The 22525-nt window shown below is 46.7% G+C and overlaps 1 protein-coding gene across 1 annotated transcript; it reads left to right on the top strand.

Moving 5' to 3' along the window:
• Positions 1-404: 404 nt before the first annotated feature.
• On the top strand, positions 405-19374 carry RFX2 (regulatory factor X, 2 (influences HLA class II expression)). The gene is made up of 13 exons (XM_009700109.1): positions 405-514; positions 6947-7128; positions 9422-9541; positions 10665-10780; positions 11690-11808; positions 12132-12244; positions 14294-14445; positions 15346-15443; positions 16096-16245; positions 16626-16834; positions 17172-17325; positions 18987-19029; positions 19186-19374. The coding sequence occupies exons 1-13, from the start codon at positions 446-448 to the stop codon at positions 19293-19295; spliced, it is 1635 nt and encodes a 544-aa protein (XP_009698411.1). The 5' UTR covers positions 405-445; the 3' UTR covers positions 19296-19374.
• Positions 19375-22525: the final 3151 nt, after the last annotated feature.

Raw genomic sequence — 22525 nt, forward strand, 5'->3', positions numbered from 1 at the left:
TCCAGTTTGCTTTGAAAGGTCTGGGTAGAACGCACCTTCTCTGTAGCAAATCTCCTTTGACCCGCGGCAGCCTCTCTGTCTGGTGGTGGGTCGGTCTAGGCGTGAAGGGGAAAGGAGAAGGAAAACTGCTTCTCTTTTATAAATGGGCAATGCCTGTAGCGGAAGATCAAAAGTCCCCTGGTCTCGCTCTTTCACCCTGATAGAGATTCTTGCTGTGTTGTTAGTTTGCATGCCATACAATAACGTCTCTGCAGCTTCATCCCATAAGGACTGTGCCTCATCTGTTTGCCTCTTTCACGAGCCTGTTGATATAAAGCATTAATCATTCAAATTATTAATAAAGAAATAATAATCCTGGCTGTTGCTAACTATCTGATTTCCTTTCTTTTTCTTTTTTCCTTTTTTTTTTTTTTTTTTTTCCCTGTGCACATTTCTTTAGCTTGAAATGGCGATTGAAAACCTACAAAAAAATGAAGGGATTACATCACACAAAAGCAGTTTGCTCAACAGCCATGTAAGTTACAATCAGAATTTACAACCTTTTTCCTGCTTTAGTGGGAGCATTATTTGTAGCCCTTTGGTGTATTCAACGGCACGAGCCACTCAAAGCAGCTCTCGTGATTCAGCTGTGCTGCCCAAAGCAGCCCATTCCCAAGAAACAAGAATCTACAAAAAAGTGCCATGATGTTAATGTTTGTTTATGAGATGCTCTGGATTCTGTTAACTGCCTCTACCCTGTGTTTATTTATTTCATCTGCCTTGCAATGGAAATTGCTGGCAATTAGATAAACACATTGGAGGGAGTTCTTTCCTTTCACTGGGATTGAAAGATGGCTGGAAAATAACTTGCAATTCTACAGCAATAACTTGGCGTGAATCATGACATATCCCTCAGATAGCGCGTACCAAAAGCCTACTCCTGTGAATGCCTTTATTGCCTCTTTCTGTGCCTCAGGAAGACCGTTACTATTACAATGCTATGCTAAATACATTTGCTAGACCTCTCTCTTCTCACTATGCCAACAATTTCCCTGCTTTGTGTGAAGTTCCCACTATTTCACTGGGCCTCCTGCATCATCGTTTATGGCTCCCATGCAGTAAGGCTTAACAGTGAGCACATGCTTCTGTGAGGTTCGAAGGGTCTAATTCAAGTCCTGGTGAGGTCATTGGACTTGCCTTGACTTCACTGTGTTTTGGATTAGGCTGAAGCATGTTCTGCACTGATAAATCACAGTGCACAAAGTGGTACTTCTTTATTCTAACAGATTTCCTTTTGCTTTCTATTTGAGGGCAGATCTGTCGTCATTCTTAGGTCCTGCCAAAAAAACCCTAAATCTTTGCCCTCTTCACCCTAGAGAACTAGCTAGAGAAAATGTAAGGAACATTAGACCTAACAGTCTGATTCTCTTAAGCTGATATCGAACTCCAAGCCAGGGCTCCTGGATGAGCTGGATCCTTATTTCCTCTCCTAGAAATTGAAGGTTCCTGGGTGTAGTTGGGGGAACACAAACCTGCAGCATCAGGCTGGTAGCTCCTGTTCTCTGCATCCGTCCTGTCCCAGGCTGTGGCCATGTTCCCACGCCCGTGCTGTGCCCTGAGTGCCGCACACCTTTGTCTAAGGGTAATGTTGCTCTGCAGAATTTTTCTTGTTCGTCCCAGTGCAGAGCAGGACAGGATGGGTCATGGTGTGATATTGAAGGAGGTTTGACAAAAAGCAGGAAAGGGGCAGAGGGAAGAAAGCCAAGATAGGAAAGAGATTTCACCTGACCGCGGGCTGCGCAGGATGGAATTGGGGCCTGATCCAACCTCTGATCCTATCTTCTCCACCCTTGTCTTGCAAGGTAAAAGTAAAGAACTTAATGTCTCTCTTCTCAGGTCACAGTTCGTAGTTTGGCATAAGGCTTAAGTTCTGTTACAAATTCTAAAGCAAATAAACTGCTTCCTGGGCATGTGTGTACAGATCATCTCGCTGCCTGTCCCTGCTGAAGATGTCAGTCCAGGCACAAGCAGTGTGCTGCCCTGGGCAGCTCCAGGGCTGGGGCGGGTAATTCCCTCTGCCAGGGAGCAGAGCCTGAGCCAAGGAAACTTGCGGGGCCCTTGTTGCCCCGTGAACCTCCGGTGTCCTTGCTCTGCCTTCCCAGAGCACGGAGCGATGCCTGCGGACGCGTGGGAATGACGAGGAGGCGACGATACGAGCATTGCCTATAGGAAACGCGGCACATTGCAGAACGGGATCAGGCAATCTCTTTCTAGAGCTGGAGGGAGGTTGGTGCCGTTGCCCGGGGAGGTTCTCAGGACTTGACTGAATGAGCCGTTGGACTGGACTGAGGGACCTGACTTCCCTTGAAGTGAGCCCTGATTTGAGTAGGAGGCTGGATTGGGTTTGTAGAATCATCATCAAATGGTTTGTGTGGGAAGGGACCTTTAAAGGTCATCTAGTCCAACCCCCCTGCAGTGAGCAGGGACATCTTGGATGGGGCTTTGAGCAACCTGGTCTAGTGGAAGGTGTCCCTGCCCATGGCAGGAGGGTTGGAATGAGATGGTCTTTAAGGTCCCTTCCAACCCAAACCGTTCTGTGATTCTGATCTTCAACGAAATCAGGTTGCTCACAGCCCCGTCCAACCTGACCTTGAATGTTTCCAGGGATGGGGCATCGACCACCTGGAGACTGCCAGAGGTTGCTCCCAACCGCAGGGTACGGGACAGCCCGATGCGCGCGTGGCGCTGAACCTCTCTGCACGTCTTCCCTGGCACATGCCGCGTTACAAGGGTTTCTGCTGTCCGGGGTGTTTCCGTTGCCACCTCCTTATGTTAAAAAAGCAAAACAAAAAAACCAGACAGAGGGTTGCCTATCCCAAACGCTTGTGTGACTGACACGCGGTGTTGTCAGGCGTGCACCTGAGACCCAGAAAGTGAAGCAGCAGGTGACCGTGATTTGTCAAGGCTGAAAACAAAATATGAGCTTGACAGAAGCTAGTCGCTGAGGAAGTTGTGAGATAATGCTAATGCACGGTTAGTTTTGACTTAATTGCTTTTGGTCTTAAGGTTGCTGAGTTTTTCAGTAAGTGTTCTGTTCCTCATTTTAAATTTCACGTTTTGCAAATCTGTAAATTCTTGGGATAATGGTTTATTTTGTTGCCGTCAGCAGATATTTCATGCCAGGCATCTTTGGTTTGTTTTTTTTTTTTAAAAAAAAAGGAAAACTAAAGGTATCTCAAGAGGGATTTTTTTACCTAATGCTGTTTAAACAAAGTCAGTATGAAATGGAGCCACGCTTGATAACTTAATTTAGCTTCAAAAACTCTCTGAGAGGTTATTTAAGTGCACTTGAAATATCAAATTTGGAAGCTTAAGCTAATGTTAGTACCCCAGTGACACATGATGTTTCTAATGAAATCATGTCAATCTGTTACTGTTATTGGAAACGCTCTGCTCACAAGCGTACTCCAGAGTCGCTGGGTCAGAGCGTTACTTCTTTGCCAATTATGAGCTTGCAGACGACTCAAAGAAATCTGAGAAAAAATGACTACAATTTTTGTACACGAGTGCCTAAAGCTGGGCATGTAAGGAAACAGTTGGATGCTATAACCTGCCTGAGGCCCTGCAGCTCCTAGATATCCATAGCACCCACAGGAGTAGGGGGAAAACGTATTTTGTCCTCACTGCCTGTAAAGCAAAAAAAAAATCCCAAAATAACCCCCCAAAAAACATTGGACTCCTTTCCTGTGGGTAGGTGCTGATGGAGTTTTCCCTGAGGAAAAGATCTTACCCCCAAATGGTGTTTAGGTGGAAACACCTAAAATGAGACAGAACAGAGAAGTAGGAAAACTCTTAAAGGGAATAATTCTCCCTTGGCCGGAGGAGGAATATAATGACCTAATGAAGGCTGAATCTTCTGCTCGGTGGAGAAAGGCGGGCGATGCTGGAGCTTGTGCTCACGTGCATGGATGGCTCAGGGCTTAACTCTGCAAGGGACAAGAGCTGACAGGCACTTGTTTTAGAAAAGAGGCTTTTCAAGAAAATATCTAGGTTTTGGTGAAACTTTAATTGCAGAAGATCGGTGAGGTAGAGCGGGGAACTCCCAGTGCGAGGGAAGCGTTCCTCCCGGTCGCTGAGCTGGGGATGCTCAGCAGGCACGCGGGTGGTCCAGGGTCCGTCCTAACTCTGAGCTGGACTGAGCTTAATCTCAGATAAAAACTCCTTAAATATGAACCACAGATGTGTGTCTTCATTAATTTCTTTTTTGTGGAAGTGCCCATAAGAAAACCTCTCTAAGTGTAGACCTTCAGAAAAAGAAGGGTTCTGTCCCCAGTCAGCTCTGCGTATTGCTTTTTCCACCCTTCAAGAGCCATCCTTGAATTGAACAAGGACGAGGTTTTTGTTAAAGGATTTTTTTTTTTTAATCAAAACAAACAGTCGATAGAAATAAAGTAGAAATGAAATGTAAATGTTCCCTTGTAGTGCCTATAATAAACAAAGCAGCATATGGCTGCATAGTGATTTTATTGGAACCTGACTGTAGTATAAACAGAAACAAAACCGTGGAATATCTTGTCATTGTCACAGCTGAGCAAAATTCAAAAAGTAAACAGAATAAGGGATACAAGTGGAAAGCATCTTTAATGTTCTCATTTTAAGTGCCCGGTCTGTTATTACTAATGCAGGAAGAGCAAAAATCATGTTTTGTAAATTATATTCTGACAGATTTCTTTTTTAAGCTCTTTTGTGTGTTTCATAATAGATTTCTAATTCGATAGTGGGAGTTCATATTGTGAAACTCTGTGATGGTTAAAGGAATATAAAAAGACACTTGCAGAAAAAGAAAGCTGGAAGATGAAGGGAATATTCTAGAAATATCTGGGATGAGACTAAAAATGTCCAGGATTTATTTAAATGAGAGAGTTTTACCTATATCTGAATTTTCCATAGTAACATGCAATATTTTTTTCTTTTTAAGGCTTGGAATTAGAACAGATTTAGAAAATAAATAGGGAATCGACATTCAGTATCTTCCGTAGGATAAATAAAATAAATGGTAAAAAAAAAAAAAAGAACCTTCTTAATCATGAACCTTTTAAATACAGGTGATGGACCAAAATTAGCACAGTTGTGGACTACTTAAAAACTGAGCTCCTGCTGGTCTTTTACATCAAAAATACTGCGGTCCACTTTTGTTCGAGCTAGCTTAATGGGTAGGGGAGGCTCAGGGCTACAGGACGGCTTTTTGGGGCTTCCCAGAGATGTCTCTTCAGCAGATGAGAGCACGAAGGGATGCTGGTTGTTAACGAACACCATCTCTTAGGACTGCAGGGTTTGGAGGTGAGAAAGATCTTTGTCTGTGGAAGAACACATCAAAGAATGTCTTAGGTGATGTGTAGCTTATGAAAGGTGAGGAGGTGACAAGCAGCTCTCTGCAAAGCAGGACAGAGGGGAAAAAGGCCAAGAGGTTTTTCGTCTTCCAGCTGTGGCAGCCCCTGGGCTGCTCCAAAGGCCACCAAAACTGATGGATCCGGTCAGTTGAACTTGCGGTTGCGTTGGATCAAAGGCAACTAAGGAATGAAATAGTTTTAACTGTACAGCTTTGGATTCAGCTCACTTTATGTAGCAGAAATTTAAATTTGCGGATGTGAATGATAACCACAGAACATACATTTATAGGTGCTGGAAAGCCTTTGTGTGAGAGCGAAGTTGCATGTAAAGCGCATAAACTGAAAATAACTCAATGGAGTGAGGTGTCAGAGATGTCATTACACATTTCAGGTTGTATTTTCACAGAGTTACTGCTACAAAACTCCAGCATAGTGGTGAATTGGGACCCCAAAGTTTCACCAAGAGAAAAGGGTAGAAAAGAGCCAGGTACTGAAGTAGGAGTGGAGAGGACTTAAGCATAGGCCAACTTGTACATCCATGTGCGTGGTTGAGTCCCGCTGGTTTCTGGACTAAGTTTGTGCTTAATTACAGTATGTGCTTGACCTCTTTGTCGTAAGAAGATGATGTGGCTAATATTTTGGCACCCATAACTTGAGTCTCTTTTGCCACTGATCTGGTGCGAATGCAGCTGCTTCTGGTGGAGCTGTGCCTCCTGTGCCTGCAGGGATGGAGGTCTGGATGGAGAGGGAGGTCTTGAAATTGTTAATCCCAAATGTTCCTAACGACAACGAAAGGGCTCTTACCAAAGCTATTGGTTTTACTCCATTGGTACATCTAGTTCCTTCAAAAATTCACTTAATGTAACACTTACTTTATTGATGCTGAAATCATTTAGCCAATGAAAGGAGATTGGAGTTTTTGTCTTTTTGCACTTTAATTCCTGTACTGACATTGTGTGCTGGGCCTGCCCTTTCAGACTGGCTGGGTATAAATAATTTATATTAATTGCAAACTTTAATCAACAGAAATGTCAGAAGTTCAGACAGTACATTTTGAAAAATAGATGGACCCCCTCAGATTTTTAAGGTTGCTTTGGTAACCATTAATTTTATTGTTAAGGGAACAGTTGCAGACATGCCAATCTGCAAATTAATTTGCAGCATATTTTGTTCCCCTAAAATTTATTCCTCTTAGTCAGTATCTTAACATCTTTACTCTTGGAAAACACGAGTTCCTACAGCTTTGTTTTGGCTCTGCAGGAATTAATCTGAATCCAAGGTGGACACTGAGATGGCACGTGGACTGTGTTTTAATGCTCTTGCAAAATCTGACAGCATTTTTGTTTGGGTTATTAGCTTTGGGCTGGGGGTCCTTTTACTTGTATAAAAATGTAACCAGCATGAGTTATATAGATTAACTTATATAAATTAACTACCCAGCATTAAGTTCTCTCGAACTCTTAAGGGCGGATGGGCACTCCTGACATTTAAGCATTGACACTGTTTGACGCAGCCCGTTCCAACCCTCTTTAGACTTTCCTGAGTTCTTTATTCATTTATGTTTTCCATACATAAAGCTCCAGTGGTTGTTGGACAACTACGAGACGGCGGAAGGCGTCAGCCTTCCCAGGAGCTCTCTCTACAACCATTACCTGCGGCACTGTCAGGAGCACAAACTGGATCCAGTGAACGCCGCTTCCTTTGGAAAACTGATCCGTTCGGTGTTCATGGGGCTGAGGACTCGTCGCCTGGGAACCAGGTTGGTATGAATCTACATTTAAATAAAAAACCCCAACCTCCTACTTCTCTCACGCATACTGAGAACCTACCGAGCATCATTTAGCAGGCACTGGTCTTTCTTCTGAGATCTACAGAAACAACCAACCGTCATCTTGTGGGAAAAAAAAGTTGCTGTTCCGAGGCACTGAAGTAATTTCCATGTGTTGTGAGGCCAAGCCGCTTTCTCACCGTTAATCAGCGGTGTGAGAGGCTTGACAATACAGTTAAGTTCAGACCCACTCCGGGTCTCTGGTGACAGTGCCGTGTCCAGCCACACAGTGGAATTTGGTCTAAGTCCATTTCCTAAGAAGTCTAAGAATATTTTATTTGGACCTAGGCTTCCTCTCATTCCATTGCTGTCTCAAAAAGATGAAGTAACTCATCTTCACCATTGCCACTGTCAGCTACAGAGCCCAAAATTCTGGGGCAGTGAAATGGTTTCTCCTGTTGGGTCCAGTAAAGGTTCTCCGTCACAGAAACTGTGCCCACATCTTTGATGCAGACAAGCTGTGCAGATGGAAATGGCTTAGTTCTCAAATACTCAAATCTTGTGGCAGAATTTTTGCTTTTAAAACATCAAAGATCCATATGATGTGACAACAAAAATGTAACATAAGAAAATATACTTACCGTAATTACATATGCGTCCTTCAAGGGAGCATCATAATATCTGCTCAGCTTGCACAGCTGAGTTTGCATTTTATCCCAGCATCTAATTTTTAAAAAGTAGCTAATACACTAGAGAAATAGTGATTGCTCTGATTGTGTAAGAGTTTGTAATAAAATTCGCTTTTAGACGTTTGGGCTTCTAAACGAGAACAAAACTAGATGGGTCCAGGGCATTCCACAGGGGGAATGTGAAGGCAACAGTCGTAGAAAGAGCAGGGGAGAGTTTGGATTTCTGTAGATTGGTTCAAGTGCAAGAGCTCTGAAATAATTTCATTAGAGGAGAGAAACTCTTCAATCCCATCAAGGATTAAAGAAAAAACAACTAAGAAAAAAACCACATTTAAAAATGCAAATGTGCAGGCTGGGAAGGATACAGTAAACCTCCATAAATATGGAAATAGCTGTCCACCATTATTTTCTTATTCATTCATTTAGATTATAAATGCAGCTGTTATTTAGTTTGCAAGCACTTAAAATCACTTAAGACACGGCCGAAGCGTACTTCATACTTAGCACTCAGTATGCATAAAACCCTGTGGTACGGTGACAAAGACTGAACGACTCAACCGTCTCCTTGAAAAGAGAAAATTCCCCACCAAGAAAGAAAGGGTTAATTCTTTGACAAATATTCCTCTCTTAAATTTGTCTATGTGATTTTCCAATGGGAAGCATCATTGGATTTAAGGTGCCTCCAGACCCTATCACAGTGACACAGCAAATGAATTTTAAGCATCCCCAATTAGGGCTCTGGAGACCCTGCGGCTGCTCCCCTGGCTCGGTCACCTCTCCCACTGAGGACTCAGCGCAACCGTTGTTAGCCACAAATTGGCTAAAGCCAAGTTAGATGTACTGTCGTCATGTATCCATGGTTCCACAGTTGTCCTTCTCGCTCCCAAAAGCAGACACTTGGGGGTTGAAAAATTCCAGTTTGGTGGAAAAACTTTAACTGACACATCTGTCTGATGTGATGGAAGGACATTCTCCTAAGGAGCATCACAGCAGCTTTACTGGCCAGCAAAGGAAAAAGAATTACAGCCTCTTTTGCTTGCGAAAAGCTTTCAGTTTTTACAAAAAGTACAAAAATAAGCAACTCCAAGAAAAAAAGCCACATCAAAGCCTGTTGTCGTTGCTGTGAAAGTGCTGGCAACAGAGAGACATTTTTCTTATCGTAGCTGACTATTCAGTCAGGCTTGTTTTATCCAAGTCTAGATAAAGATGGAAGTTTGTTTTTATGGAAAAAACAAATCCTCAAACCCTAATCAAATAGCCAAGTGTCCCCTGAGGTCTTTCTGTCATTCTGTTTAATAGCACTTTGTATTGTAACACTTGTCTCTTCTTCTCCAGTTACCATGGGTTACTTGGAACAAACCTTGCCGGGTTTTAAATGTGGATGTTACTGAACTTTGCAACATGTGGTTTTATATTTTATGGGGGATGATGGCATTCATTAGTTCAGCCGTTCAAATAGCGCTTGGCAGCAAACCGACGCGTGCTGTAAGAAGTAGGGTGTATTGTCAAAACAAGCCTAAGGGTAAATTGCAGGGCTACGATGTCCCTTCCATTGACTAGCTTACACTGAGTAATTTCAACGCTGATACTTCCAGGGGAAACTCCAAATATCATTATTACGGGATCCGTCTAAAACCAGAGTCTCCGCTGAACCGTTTGCAGGAGGACACCCAGTACATGGCAATGAGGCAGCAGCCCATCCACCAGAAGCAAAGGTAGGTGCTCCCAGCATCTTGGAGCTCGCTAGCGGTGCCCCCGTGGCTGCCGCGGGCAAGGGTCCCTTCCCAAAGAATGCAGCAGACCACATCTTGGGACTTGGCTTCGCTTGGGAGCAAGGGGAACGTGTTGGGACGGTTCAGACCCAAGTGTTGCTGAAGTGCCAGAGCTGAGCTGTGGAAGAGGGGGCTTCAAGTCACTGGCTACTCTGAGTAGTGGAAGGGTCCAAAAATAATTCTGGTGGATGCCCTGTCCCTGGAAACATTCCAGGTCGGGTTGGATGGGTCTCTGAGCAACCCGGTTGAGTTGAAGATGTCCCTGCTTGTGGCAGTGGGGTTGGACTGGATGGCCTTTAAAGGTCCCTTCCCACCCAAACCATTCTGTGATTCTACAAAGCGGCGTTTATCTGCCTATTCTGTTTGCCAGTGGTGCGATTCAGCCCGCTGCGACAGAGAATGCCACCGTGTGTGCCGCTTTTTCAGGCGTCCCTGTGACCAAACTGTGTTAGGACCTCAGCTCCGGAGTTATTTGTGCCACATCAGTGTAAAGGGTTTGAGGGCTTGTGTTGTGTTTGGGTGGATTTGGGGTTTTGTTTGTTTGGGATTTTTTTTTGTACAAAAGTGCAAGTTAAATACTGCTGTGGTTAATCTTGTGTCTGAGTAATTTTGAATATAAAACACAACGTGCAAAGGAATTTGGAATTGTCTCTTGGAAGCACGGACACTTCTGGTTCTTGCTGGAGTGAAGAAGGAGCAGAAGAATTTATTTCTTCGATTCCCAAACAGAAAGTAAATGCAAAAGTCAGCTCCTGAGACAGAGTCTGCAGTCTGGCACCCACTCCAGCTCTGCTTCTCATTTTCTTTTTTTTTTTGGTGTCACCTTGGGCAAACCTCTTACCCCCTTTAATTCTGTCTTGGGGAGTGCTTTTCAAAAGGAGGTTCTCATTTTCCCCCTTCACTTGAGTAAGTGATATAAACGGTCAGCCCTCAAAATGTTGGCCTTGAATGTAACCTCATGTTATTACACGATGAACGCAAAAGTCTGCATGGCCGTGTTGGAGATGGTAACGTGTTCGTGTCTGCTCGTGCCTGTGTAAATCCCAAGCCACAATCTTAAATTTAGGTATAGACCAGCACAGAAGATGGATGGCATGGCAGAGAGTGGGTCCAATAGTAACCCGCACACTACGCCGGAGCAATCGGTTGCTGCTCAGAGTCAACATCATCAGCAATTCATAGGTGAGGACACTGCTTTAATGTGGTAAGGTATCTTATCTGTAGGCTTAGAGCTTTAAGAGGAAGGAAGGTCTTGTCCAGCAAGCCCTGACTGTTCTGCATTTGTTTGCTTTTCTAAGAAATCTACAGTATTATATATTATACATACATAATATACATCTAGTTTATATATAGTATATATTCTGATAAGCTCTTGTAACATCACACTTGCTAAGTTTCTTTGCTAACTCCTTTCCCCACAGGAAGGCTTTTTCCTCATGCCATCAGGTCTGTTGGTTCCCTTTTAGTGTGTTTTTAATCCCTCTGGTTTTATCCAAATTGAATGGAAGGAGTGGAGGTGTTGGAGAGCCTTGCTAAGAGAGGCAGCTGGAGGGAGAAGAGCGATTCTCTTCATTGCAAAGGCTGCAATACATATCCGACTGCAGACGATCCGTACGGACCTTCTTGTGAGACAAACCTCTGGCTTTGCTGGTCCTGGATCTACGTGTTGCGGAGATAGCAAATCCCGGCCAGCTCTGCAATACAATTGCTCCTGATACGTCTGCTGTCCAATTATATTTTCCATTGTACTCCTAAAATACCAGAGAGACATTTTTCAAGCTTCGGAGAAAATGTAATGGGAAGTGTGGTAGATGAGGACAATGTATTCTTGTTTCTTTTATTACAGAGAGAAAGAAAACATTTTCCTTTCCACGCTGAATAAATGGGCTGCGGTTGTTCGCTTTGTGCCCAGTACAACAGCAAGGATCAGGGAAAGTACCAGATTATCAGTCTCATTTCTCCTGTTTCATCCCAGCTGAAACATGAAAGATCGCCACCAGCAACAGCAGCACCTTGTACTCGTCTGTAGTCCTGTGTAACCGAGCGCTCCTAACTCTCACCATCTTTCCCAATCTTCTTTTTTTCCCCTAGATGTAACCCATGTCTTCCCTGAGTTCCCAGCCCCTGATCTACGTAGCATCATCTTAGAAGACGGGGTCACCATGAACGATGTGAAAACTCTGCAGCTTCTTTACACAAGACACTGCGAGGTGATTATTTGGAATATTTTTAATTGATTTATTGATTGATGTGGGACATAATTCATATGCTCATCTCATATCCTGCTCTTAGAAAAAGCTAGGATATAATAGGGAATGCTTGATTTGCTAGGTATTACAACTCAAATATTGCGCTTCATGTTATTTTTTCATTGTGTGGCCTGTTTTATGTTATGTTGATTATTAGAACAATGCCCTTTCTGTTATTTTTCTTGTAAATTATTTAATCTAGATGGCACCACATGAAATTTATGCCTACACCGTGTGACAAGCTGCTAGCAGAGCAGCTAATGAGTTGTGTTCTTTGTTTCTAGGCGACTTTGGATGTTGTAATGAATCTTCAATTTCATTATATTGAGAAACTGTGGCAATCCTTCTGGAGTCCTAAAACACCATCTAGTGATGGCTCTGCTGCCCTGCCATCCAGGTACACTGCTGTGCCTTGATTATTTCTGAATGATTCGTTTTTGGGTGATATTTTTTCTTTTACAAATGCACAAAGTATTTTCAGCTTCCTTAGGCGTCCTGACTGCTTTGTAGGACTTGAAAGTATTTACTTCCCTGCAGAATCATTACAAAGAGAGTCAGAAGTGGTTAATATCGTTATGACCACACAAAGTTCAGACTTCCCAGGAAAGCATCTGCTCTGACGATGTACATCTACGTGCCTTATACCTCCTGTAACAAGTGCTAATCCAAAATGCAGAGATGAATGAGAACGGGATGCTGCTTTCGTAAGAGGTCATCAGGAGCAGACGGTAACGATTCCGTGTGATTAGGTGTCCGTCTCGAGTGACATCTCAGGCTCTGAGGTTTTAGTGACATATAGACTGACTCGCTTCTTTGGCTGGCTATCCAGGTCTTTAAGTGCCTCGTGTTTTGAGGCAGATAATGGCAAACAAACTCTTTGTACTCCTGCCTGGCTCGTTGTTATTGCCTTTTCTTCATCCTTTGTGCGTTGGTAGTCTGCTGCCAAGAGACAGGGGAATGGAAATAAATGAATATAGAGAAAATTGAAAAGGTGAAGGTTTCTTCTTCAAATTTGTATTAAAAGTCTGTATTGTCCACTTCTACTGATAATATAAGGACTGCCAATACGGACTTTTTATATTCAGAGGAAAAATGGTAAAAGTTTGAGTACTAAGCGGTACCCTATAATAATCTGTAGAATATGGCCCTGTTGTCCCCAGTAGATGTTACCCAATGGATATTTTCCAGTGAGGAATCACTCTAGCTGTGTATGATTGTTTCAAAATCTCTTTTACGTAAGGGTCTGTCTCCAAGGCACATTGCAGCAGCCCAGGGCGAGCCGTGCTGGGTACAAATAGCCTCACCTGGAGGCAGCATTTCTGCAGGGCTCTGTCTAAGGGTGTGTGCTCTAGTACCTCTCCATCCCATTGCTAATAATCAAGATGATAGGTAAATAAAGCACTCCCTCCCCCTGCTTTGTATGTATACAAATATAAACCCCAAATATTATCAAAGTGGCAAACTGTTGGAAAGCATGATAAAATGTAGAATATGGTTCCACTTAACAGAAAGTTTCGGTACTTAATGGCCAGTTTCTCCGTGTGCGTGTTCTAGGAGTATGCCTGTGGAGTTCATTTACTAAAACTGCTCAGGCAGGGGGTATGAGTACCGCTTTATAGTATGTCCAAGGCTTGGCTTTAATGATTTTGAGGTAATGCCTGGGGAAAGTCCCTTCCAAATTCCCAATTCCCAGCATAGTGTCTGAGCAGCTCAGCTTTGATGCTCTGGCAGTGCATTAAGGCTTCGGTTTTCCCGGCTTGCTGTTTAACCAAATATCTTGTGCCTTAATCATGCAGAAAAAGTTTCCATACATCTATAAAGTGAAAATAATGCCAGCTTGATTGACCTTAGTCAGTCAGAGACAATAACCTCTGTTCTCATCGAAACACCAAATCGTTTTCCTTCTGAAAACATTTAGCATTTGAAAATGTTTAACTCCTTGAAACCATCTGTAGTATTTGTCAATACTGGCTAATCTGCTCAAACAACATTCACTGCAAACTGTTTTGTCCCCACTGCTATGGCCGAGGAGGTTTAGAGCAGAGGAGAGAGGTGTGAAGGTTTTGGAAATAGCTGGGTCTGTAAGGAGGAACCAGCTAAGCCTTTGCTTGCCGAAATGACTGTACTGAAGTACAATTCCCACGTACACATGGACGTGAGTGTGTGAAAGGCAACCGAGGCTAAAGATGGAAGAAGCGAAGGCGGGCAGGCCAAGCACCGGGAGATGCGGATTTGAGGGAAACCTGTGGTCGGAGTTCTGACCCCGTGGACGGAGAGGCACTTGCAGAGTCAGACAAGACGTGTACAAACGATCAGACGTTTCCTTTCAAAAGAAACATGAATGGCTTTTTTCTGCTGAGATCTGGGGTTAGAAATCGAGGGGAAGGGCGAGTGCACTGAATGCAAACCTACTGCTAATGCCACCTCCCTCCTCCTCCTCCCGCAGTGAAGAAGAACACGAAACAACCCTGCCGAAAGATAAGCTGATCGCTCTGTGCAAATATGAACCCATCCTCAAATGGATGAGAAGCTGCGACCACATCTTGTACCAGGCTCTGGTGGAGATCCTCATCCCAGACGTGCTCAGACCGGTGCCCAGTGAGTATCCTGCGGCGTGGCCAGGACGGGTGGTCCCGACCCCTGCTCAGCTCCTGCTCCTCGCTGGGCTGAGTCACGGGATGCTGTGTCTGACAAACAGCCATCCGTGACTCACTCATCTGGCTACCACTGGCCACAAAGATTTCCATTGGAAAAGCTGATTTAGAGGTTTTTGTTTTGAATACAAACTAAAATATTATGGCAACAGCACTATTCCTCCTGCAGCATTGCTCTGCGTCAACAGTACGTTGTGGCCCCTGGAAATTCCCATGCCTTTTAAAATTTGGTTTATTGCATATCCCATCTCCAGACTTTGACTAGGAGTCAAGGTAAAAGCACAGGCTCAATGCACAAGTAAGCACGGCTAATCCTTGTGAGATGTTTCCTTGGAGATAGTATCTTTGTTTACGCAGGACCATCCTGTCCCTCCTGGAAATTTGGGGTCAGCTTTCGTTTGGGAGATTGAGATTGAGGGTTTTCTCTCTGATTTGGCTTCTCAGTGAGGTGCGTGTGTCAGTCTTCCCGAGGCCTCAACTCAGTGCTGGACTGGGCTGAGCAGTACTGGAAAGCCATGTCCCTCTGAGCTGCTGTTGTCAGCCTACATGCTGGGGCACGTGTGTGTCTTTAAAGAGCGTATTTCAACATTTGGAAAATCCTCAGAAGGACCATGAATAAAAAAAGGATAAGAAGGAATAAGAAAATAAGAAAAGCTTGAGTAACAACATTAGAGAATAAGAAAAATTTGAGTGCATCTCAGGACCCAGCTGATTTCCTTGATGCCAAAGCGAGATGAGAGCTAACCAGATCAGAGGCTGTGCTCTCCACAGCAGTCCTAAGCTAGAAAGTGGTGTCCAAAGGTGATGCGGAACAGCCTTTCTAACTTTGCAGACTTCTTTACAGGCACGCTTACACAGGCGATTCGTAATTTTGCCAAGAGTTTGGAAGGGTGGCTGATGAACGCAATGAGTGAATTTCCCCCCCAGGTTGTCCAGACCAAGGTAAGCAGAGGGACCGCGGTGCAGGTCAGGGGTACGAACTGCGTGGGTGCGTGAGCATGTTGCAGTTTTCCATGGTGATTGGAAGTCACTGCGGGGGTTTGGCCGCGTGTACTCCAGACTAGCACGGTGTAACGAATAATTATGAACCAAAATGAGCAAGGAGTGGGAGGACAGGTAGGGCAATTCCTTTGTGCCAGAAGCTGGTGATGCTCTGTCTGTTGAGCCATTCCTATGTCCTGAAATTGCAGATAAAGCTTTGTAGAAGAAAATCTCTGCACTGGAATGAGGCTTGTCCTACTAGAAAGCACAGGACACCTCATGGACTGAACGGCGTTGCAAAGACTGAACCCAAGGCTCCTACTCCCCCTCTCCTAAAGCCGTGGATTCTTGCAGCCTGTTCTCACCTTGCTGGTCTCTGCTGGAAGCAGAGTGTGAAAGCCTGTTAGTTTAAAGAAAAGAAATGTGGAGACTGGTTTGCAAGATGCAACAGATGCTGCAAAAGTGCTTGTGTATGTGTTGGCCAGCAGCGCGGGTGGGACTGTGCAGGTTACCCCAGCTGATGTGTGCCGTGTGCTTGAGCTCATCCTTGGGAAGGGTTTGCCTTCCAGCTCCGTGGCCTCCTGCTCGCGGTGCCCTACGTGCTGTGTTACAGGTCGGGGTTGTGAGTGCCTTTGCGCAGACGTTACGGAGATACACGTCCCTGAATCACCTGGCTCAGGCCGCCCGTGCGGTGCTGCAGAACACTTCCCAGATAAACCAGATGCTCAGCGATCTCAATCGGGTCGACTTCGCCAATGTGCAGGTAACTTATGGTACCTTTTCCTAGGTCATGTCTAAAACTGGGACTCTTTATGAGGTTGTCTGCTGGTAGCCAGCATCTTATTTCCAATACTAAAAAGCGATTAAATGAACAATTTAACTGTTTTGGTGTTACTTGTCCGGATAAGTTTGCCATCTCACTGTGAATAGCAGAGAAGATACTAAGGAACTTCTGTAGGAAGTAGTGCTACCAACAATAATATAGTTCTAATATTAATATTGATCTGTGGTCTGGAAGGATCAGAGGAGACGTCATTCAGAGCTGATTTGGAGTCCTTGTCTATTAGAAATGAATTCCTGGGTTGGGATGCAACAACCATGCAGGTTTGGCATGAGTAACTGTCAGCCCTTCTTCCCGAGCAGGAGCAAGCCTCGTGGGTGTGCCAGTGTGAGGAAGGCATGGTACAGAAGCTGGAGCAGGATTTCAAGCTCACTCTGCAGCAGCAGAGTTCTCTGGACCAGTGGGCTACTTGGCTGGATAATGTTGTTACTCAAGTCCTGAAGCATCACGAAGGCAGTCCCAGCTTCCCCAAGGCAGCCAGGCAGTTCCTGTTGAAATGGTCTTTCTATAGGTACATTTTCTTTCTCATTTTGGAGATACTTCTGCATCGGGCTTAGGGCATGTAAATAGCTCCTTGAAAAACCAAGGCCAAGTTCTTTATCCTCATGCGACTCTGGTTAACTGTTGCTCTGCCCTGGTACAGAAGGGAGCATTGTGTCTCCTGTGTCCTTTCGGGATGGGGATAGGGTGCTCCGTCAACTGATTGCTTACAGTGCTTCGGTACGTTTGGGCTGGAGGTAGAAACAGAGCACTGTGCCCCACGGTACCTTCAGCGTCAAGAATGCAAATCAGCTGTGATGCAAGTGTAAAACACAACCCAAATATTTTGTTTCCCGGCCATTTTCCAGCTCCATGGTGATCCGTGACCTCACCTTGCGCAGTGCTGCCAGCTTTGGTTCCTTCCACCTGATTCGCCTGCTCTATGATGAATACATGTTTTATCTGGTAGAGCATCGTGTTGCCCAGGCAACAGGGGAGACACCGATTGCTGTAATGGGAGAGGTGAGAATTCTTTATGCCTTAGAAACAAACCCAAACTAAGCAGCACTTAAAGAATCACGGTTGATTCACAAACCATACTGTGTCCTGAACGTGTTTTTAAAACCATCTTTGCCAAAGGATTTAGGGAATAGTTTTGAGTGCCTGGCGCAAGGATCCAGCTCCTTGAGCATCTTCCATCCTGGTTCGCTAATACCTGAGCTGATGGGTTTTGGGGCACTTGAGCATCAGCTGGGCTTTGGAGGCCTGGAGGAGGGAGGAAAAGGATCGCCCCACTTCTCTCCATAACCTGTGGGTACCAACCCTGACTTTGAGGTTCCTGCCAGAGCAAAGTCCCATCAAACACAAAAACTAAACCAAGCAAAAAAAGGTCCAAAATTTGCTTTCCCTGCAGCTTTCGGTGATACCCTTCACTGAACTTCCTCAGGCCTCTGCAAGCTCCAGAGTTACATGCGCAGTCAGCCACTCTCTGGTTTTGACTTGAAGAAATGATGGGCTGTTTGTGTGGTTTGGGGGATTTTGTTTTGGTTTGTTTTAACAGATCAGACAGTAAATCTGGTGCTTGGCTTGCAGGCTGCTCCTCTCCTGCCTAGCTGAACCCACATCCAGTTTTTCACTCTGAAACGCACAGATTTAAAAGCCCCTGACAACCCGTGACAGCAATGTAGAAACTACTGTTAATTAAAACTGATCTCATTTGCTCCTTGAAGCTCATGCTATTTGCTTCCTTCCACGGAGCTCATGTAGGGGAGCCAGACAAACCAACTTCGTGCCTTTTGCTTTCCCTTCCCCTCCGTTAGACCCATGCTGTTGCACCGAGTCAGCAGTGCTGCGAGTTCCCATTCTTCCCTGCAAAACCTCTGTCTTTATTGGTATTAAAGGAACATGAAAGGCAGAGAGTGGCTTCCTGCACAGCCCGGCTGTGGGAGGCTTTCGTCCTTCAGGTTTTGCCTTTCCTTCATTAAACTCTTACAATGTTTCTGTTCTCCCGGAGGAGGCGGATTCTTCCCAGCAAAAGAGGATGAATCGTGTCCTTCCATTTCCATTGCTCCCTTCATAACTCCTGCTCTCCTCAGTTCCTTCTGCCTCCCAACTTTGCATGACTTTTCAGCATTGTTGTTAGAGCAATTTAGTGTTTCAGACCTCGTCACAGCGGGAGACAACACATCTCCAGAACCAAATATATCCCCAGCTGCCTGGTTACGCTTGGCACCATGGCCTTGCAAGCCAAAGCACTCTCCTGACATGAACGTGAAGGCTTTGCAGAGAGGCGGAGTGATGGCTGAGTCCCAGGAGAGGTCTGAGAAGTTGCCTGAGAGATGCAGAGGGCTGGAGAAAGGGCACCATCCTTTGGTCTGTGGCAGCACTTGGTCATGACTTGGGAGATGGAGAAATTTCTCCCTTCGTTCCAGAGCTCGATCCTGCCCTGGGTTGTTGTGTGTGGTGTTTGCCCAGAGGTTTAAATGGCAGCGACAGACTTTTCCCCAAAACATGCGGTTGGTTTTGCTTTCTGCTCTTCACCACCAGCACTGCTGACGCTTGTGGTTTCTCCTGAGCGCTTAAGCTGCTTGTTAGAATTGCTTGGAAATAGATACCAACTTGCAGGTCTGGCGCCTTGGGTCTCCAAGAAACCTCACTTACCTTGTAACTCCTTTTTCTTTCAGTTTGGTGACCTCACATCCCTGTCCCCAACACTACTGGACAAAGGTACCTTCCTCTTCCTCAAGGGTAGTCCTGCTGGGTCAGGGTTGGATCGCTGTGGGAGGGGGAAACCTTGTGCTGGCTCTTCCACCCTGCTCTGTTGGGAAGAAGAACCTCTTCCCCTCCAGTCGCCACCCTCATGCTGAGACCTGTCCTTTGCAGATGACATCAGTGACCTGGGCAGCGAGGTGGACACGGACTCCCGGAGCTTGGGGGAGCCACTGGTGAAACGGGAACGCAGCGACCCCGGCCACTCGCTGCAGGAGATCTGAAATGGGGACTCGGCTTTTCTCCAGCTGGACGAAGACATCCGGAGCCATGTTTGACGGTCGCAAGCCTGAGTCTCCCCGTATCTGCGTTATTAGTGCCTCTTAGTTTCTCTTTATGTTTACTTGCGTTTGAGGATGGGCTATGGGGGGTGAGCCCGGGTGGGTGGTGGGACAGGGCCGGTTTGGCCGCCTCCTTTCCTCCAGCATGACTGCTGGCTGGAGGGCAAAGGTCCAAAATCTGCTACCGAGCGATGGAAACCTCCGTGGTCAGCAGCAGATCGGATGTGCCTGGCTGGGAGAGGCTGTCCTCTCCAGCCTGAGCTAGGCGGGCAAATGAGGCTTTCTCTTTCAGGGAAGGTGGTTTGGGTTTCTTCCCCACTTCTCAGACTTCACTGTGATACAAACTTGAACCAATCAGTGCCCAAGAAGAAGGCAAAATACCTGACCCTTCTCCTCCAGCCTTTCAAGACAAGCTGTCCTGGCTTTGACTTTGCCAAATCATTCGTACTGGGGAGCGCAGGACAGTACATCTCTCTTGTACCCGCCTGGGGAGGGGGCTCCAGGCTGCCCATCCGTCTGGTCCCGGCAGAGTGGTGCACCTGCATGCGCTGGTCTGACACGTATGTGCTCTGGGACTGACACGTGTGTGCTCTGGGACTACAGGACAAGCGTTCCCTCCTGCTCCCGTGTCTGCCCAGCTTGGGGTTTCATCGCTGATCTGCGAATGCTCCGGGGACGCTGTCAGGCCAACTCAAGATACCAAAGGACTCTGAGCAAGCAGCAGCTGGTCACGAAGTGCGTTCGTTGCCCCCTGCGCTCTGATGCCCATGGGCAATCCCACGGGCGATCCCCATCCTCGCCAGGCTACCCAGGCAGAGGGGAACTGGTCCTGAGTCCTGGATTTTGTAAAATTCTTGCTTGATGTCCTGTTAAAATGTTGAAGGTAGGGTGCAGCTGCCTGCGGGGCTGCGTCCGGAGCATGGGCGAGGGTGTGCGACTGCAGTGCCTTAGGGTGGGCCGGCCTCCCCGCTTCCCCCCCCCGGCTCTGGGCCAGCCGGCACAGCTCAGACTGACAAAACAGCCCACCCCATGTAGCAGCGAGGGGCTGTCACGGACCCCGGGTATGCTCGACTCTACCGTGGCCTTGCCCCTTGCTGTGTCACTTCGCCTTTTCCTGCGGCACCGTTGGGGTGCTGGCTCCCGTGGGGCTGAGCTGGGGGAGCTTCTGCCCCAGCGAGGTTTTTATTCTCCTTTTCCGTGTCCGGGGGGGTCCGGGCTGATGCGGGCTACAGGGCTACAGGAGAGGGGTCGAATCGGGCATCAAGCCAAACTGCAAAAACAAAGCCCCAGGGCAAATCTTTCTGTGAATAAAGGCCGTGTCATAAATAGCTTTTATTATTATTATTTCTAATGATACAGTGTTTGATGTGAGCTTTTCCAGGGGTCTCGTGTACATTTGCATATCAGAGTATATTCTATCCAAATCTATTATTTACTCATTCCGAATGGTACTAAGGTAGCCGTGACACTTTAAAAAATATTGCTAATGGAAAGTAAAAAGAAAGTGTGTGTAGTGGCACATCTTTCCCTCTTACTGTCCCGTGCTGTCGTCTGTCAGGGTGATGTTTGTCTGTAAATGTCTCATATCGAAGTAGCAGGAGACAAATGAGAAAAGCTGGATTTATCTGTAAATAACGACAAGGAATACTCTCTGGGTCAGAGTCCGTGCTTCTGATCTTGCCGATGAGATAAGATGGTCTAAAAAAAAACAACTGAGCAACCAAATCTTAAACTCCCCTGCTCCCACCGAGTGTGATGTTCACTTCAGCTGGTGCGTTGGCTCTTCTCTGCAGCCACTGCCGGCCGAACCCAGCCACCTTCTGCTTACCACGGACGTGCAAACGAGATGCTCTGGAGCTCTGCAGCACTCTGCAAGAAGTCTGGATAACCACCTAAACCCCATCTGCACAAAATTCCCAGCTAAACCTGAATAGCAATAAACATTTATCAAGTGCTCAGGCCTGTACGATAACTGTTGTTGTCCCATTTCTTCTTTAATCACTGAAAGGAGGGGGCAGGCAGATGCTGCAGCCTTGGGAGGAGATGCAGGACCTGCCCGGTGCAGTCTAATCGAGGCAGTTTTGGCCGTGGCTCCGGTGTCTGCAGGAAAGCAGATTCACCACGAAACAGCGGCTGGTTTGTAGGGGTAATGCACCCATTACACCGGAGTTCACGGAGGAGGGAAGAGGCTGAAAGATGAGGCTGCTGCTCAGCACAGGGCCGTAAGGAGCATTTTCTAATTACGCTTCCAGACTAGTTGTGGAGGACGGGAGCAGTGAGACGGGGCTGTGACGAGTGACAGATCATCCCTGCTCTGGCCCCTCGGGAAGGGGAAGGTTTAGCCTCAGCCTCTCTCCCCCTGCCTCCTTGCTTGCTTCGCTCTCCTTCTGGATGATGCCCAGGCTTGTGGGGATGGCTGGACCAGCCGGAGCCCCTTCCTTCGGATACTGAGTCTCAGGGCTGGACCAGAGGGGTTATTTCCCCCTGGCTCCCTGGAGAGCTGAGCAGCACCTCCTGACCCTGAGCATACCCACCTGCAAGTGGAAAGCGAAGCACAGCTCAAAATGCTCCCATTAAAACACCCCCCACCCCGGCTTCGGCTTGCCTCTGGCTCCATCGCCCCTCCTGGATGGGCAAATCCCCGCAGAGATTTTGGCGCAAGCGTGGCTGGGGGGCTCGGGCGATGGGACCCCAGCAAAGGATGGGGGACGCCGGGCTGCCTGTGCGGCCCCTTGGCAGGCAGCACCCAGGCGTGGGCGAGGGGTGGTTTGCGGCACCGTCGGCACGCGTGGTTCCAGTTGAGAGAGAACGCAGGTGGGAGCGTTGGGTCTGGGGGTTTAAGAGCTGTGGTGTCCTGACTGGCAGTGGATGCTTCCCACCACAAATCCAGATGAGGTGTGTCCTGGTTCTCACCTGCCACCAAGTGCCACCCCCCTGCAGGGACCGTGGCGGTGCCCGGTTCCGCGCCCGGGTGGCCCTTGGCCACCTCTCTCACCCCAGGACTTTCTCTTCCACCCCCCATCTCACCGCCCCGCGGTTCCCAACCGGCAGAGAAAGCCGGGACGTGGCAGGGGGGGTGACACCAAGGGCACCAACCCCAGGGAAACCAGGGGCGTGCAGCATCCCAGAAGGAGTTTGGCATTGCCGGTCCCTGTGACTTATCCCTGTGACTT

This window comes from Cariama cristata, unplaced genomic scaffold (assembly GCF_000690535.1).
Source record: "Cariama cristata isolate BGI_N322 unplaced genomic scaffold, ASM69053v1 scaffold27645, whole genome shotgun sequence".
Taxonomy (NCBI): Eukaryota; Metazoa; Chordata; class Aves; order Cariamiformes; family Cariamidae; genus Cariama; species Cariama cristata.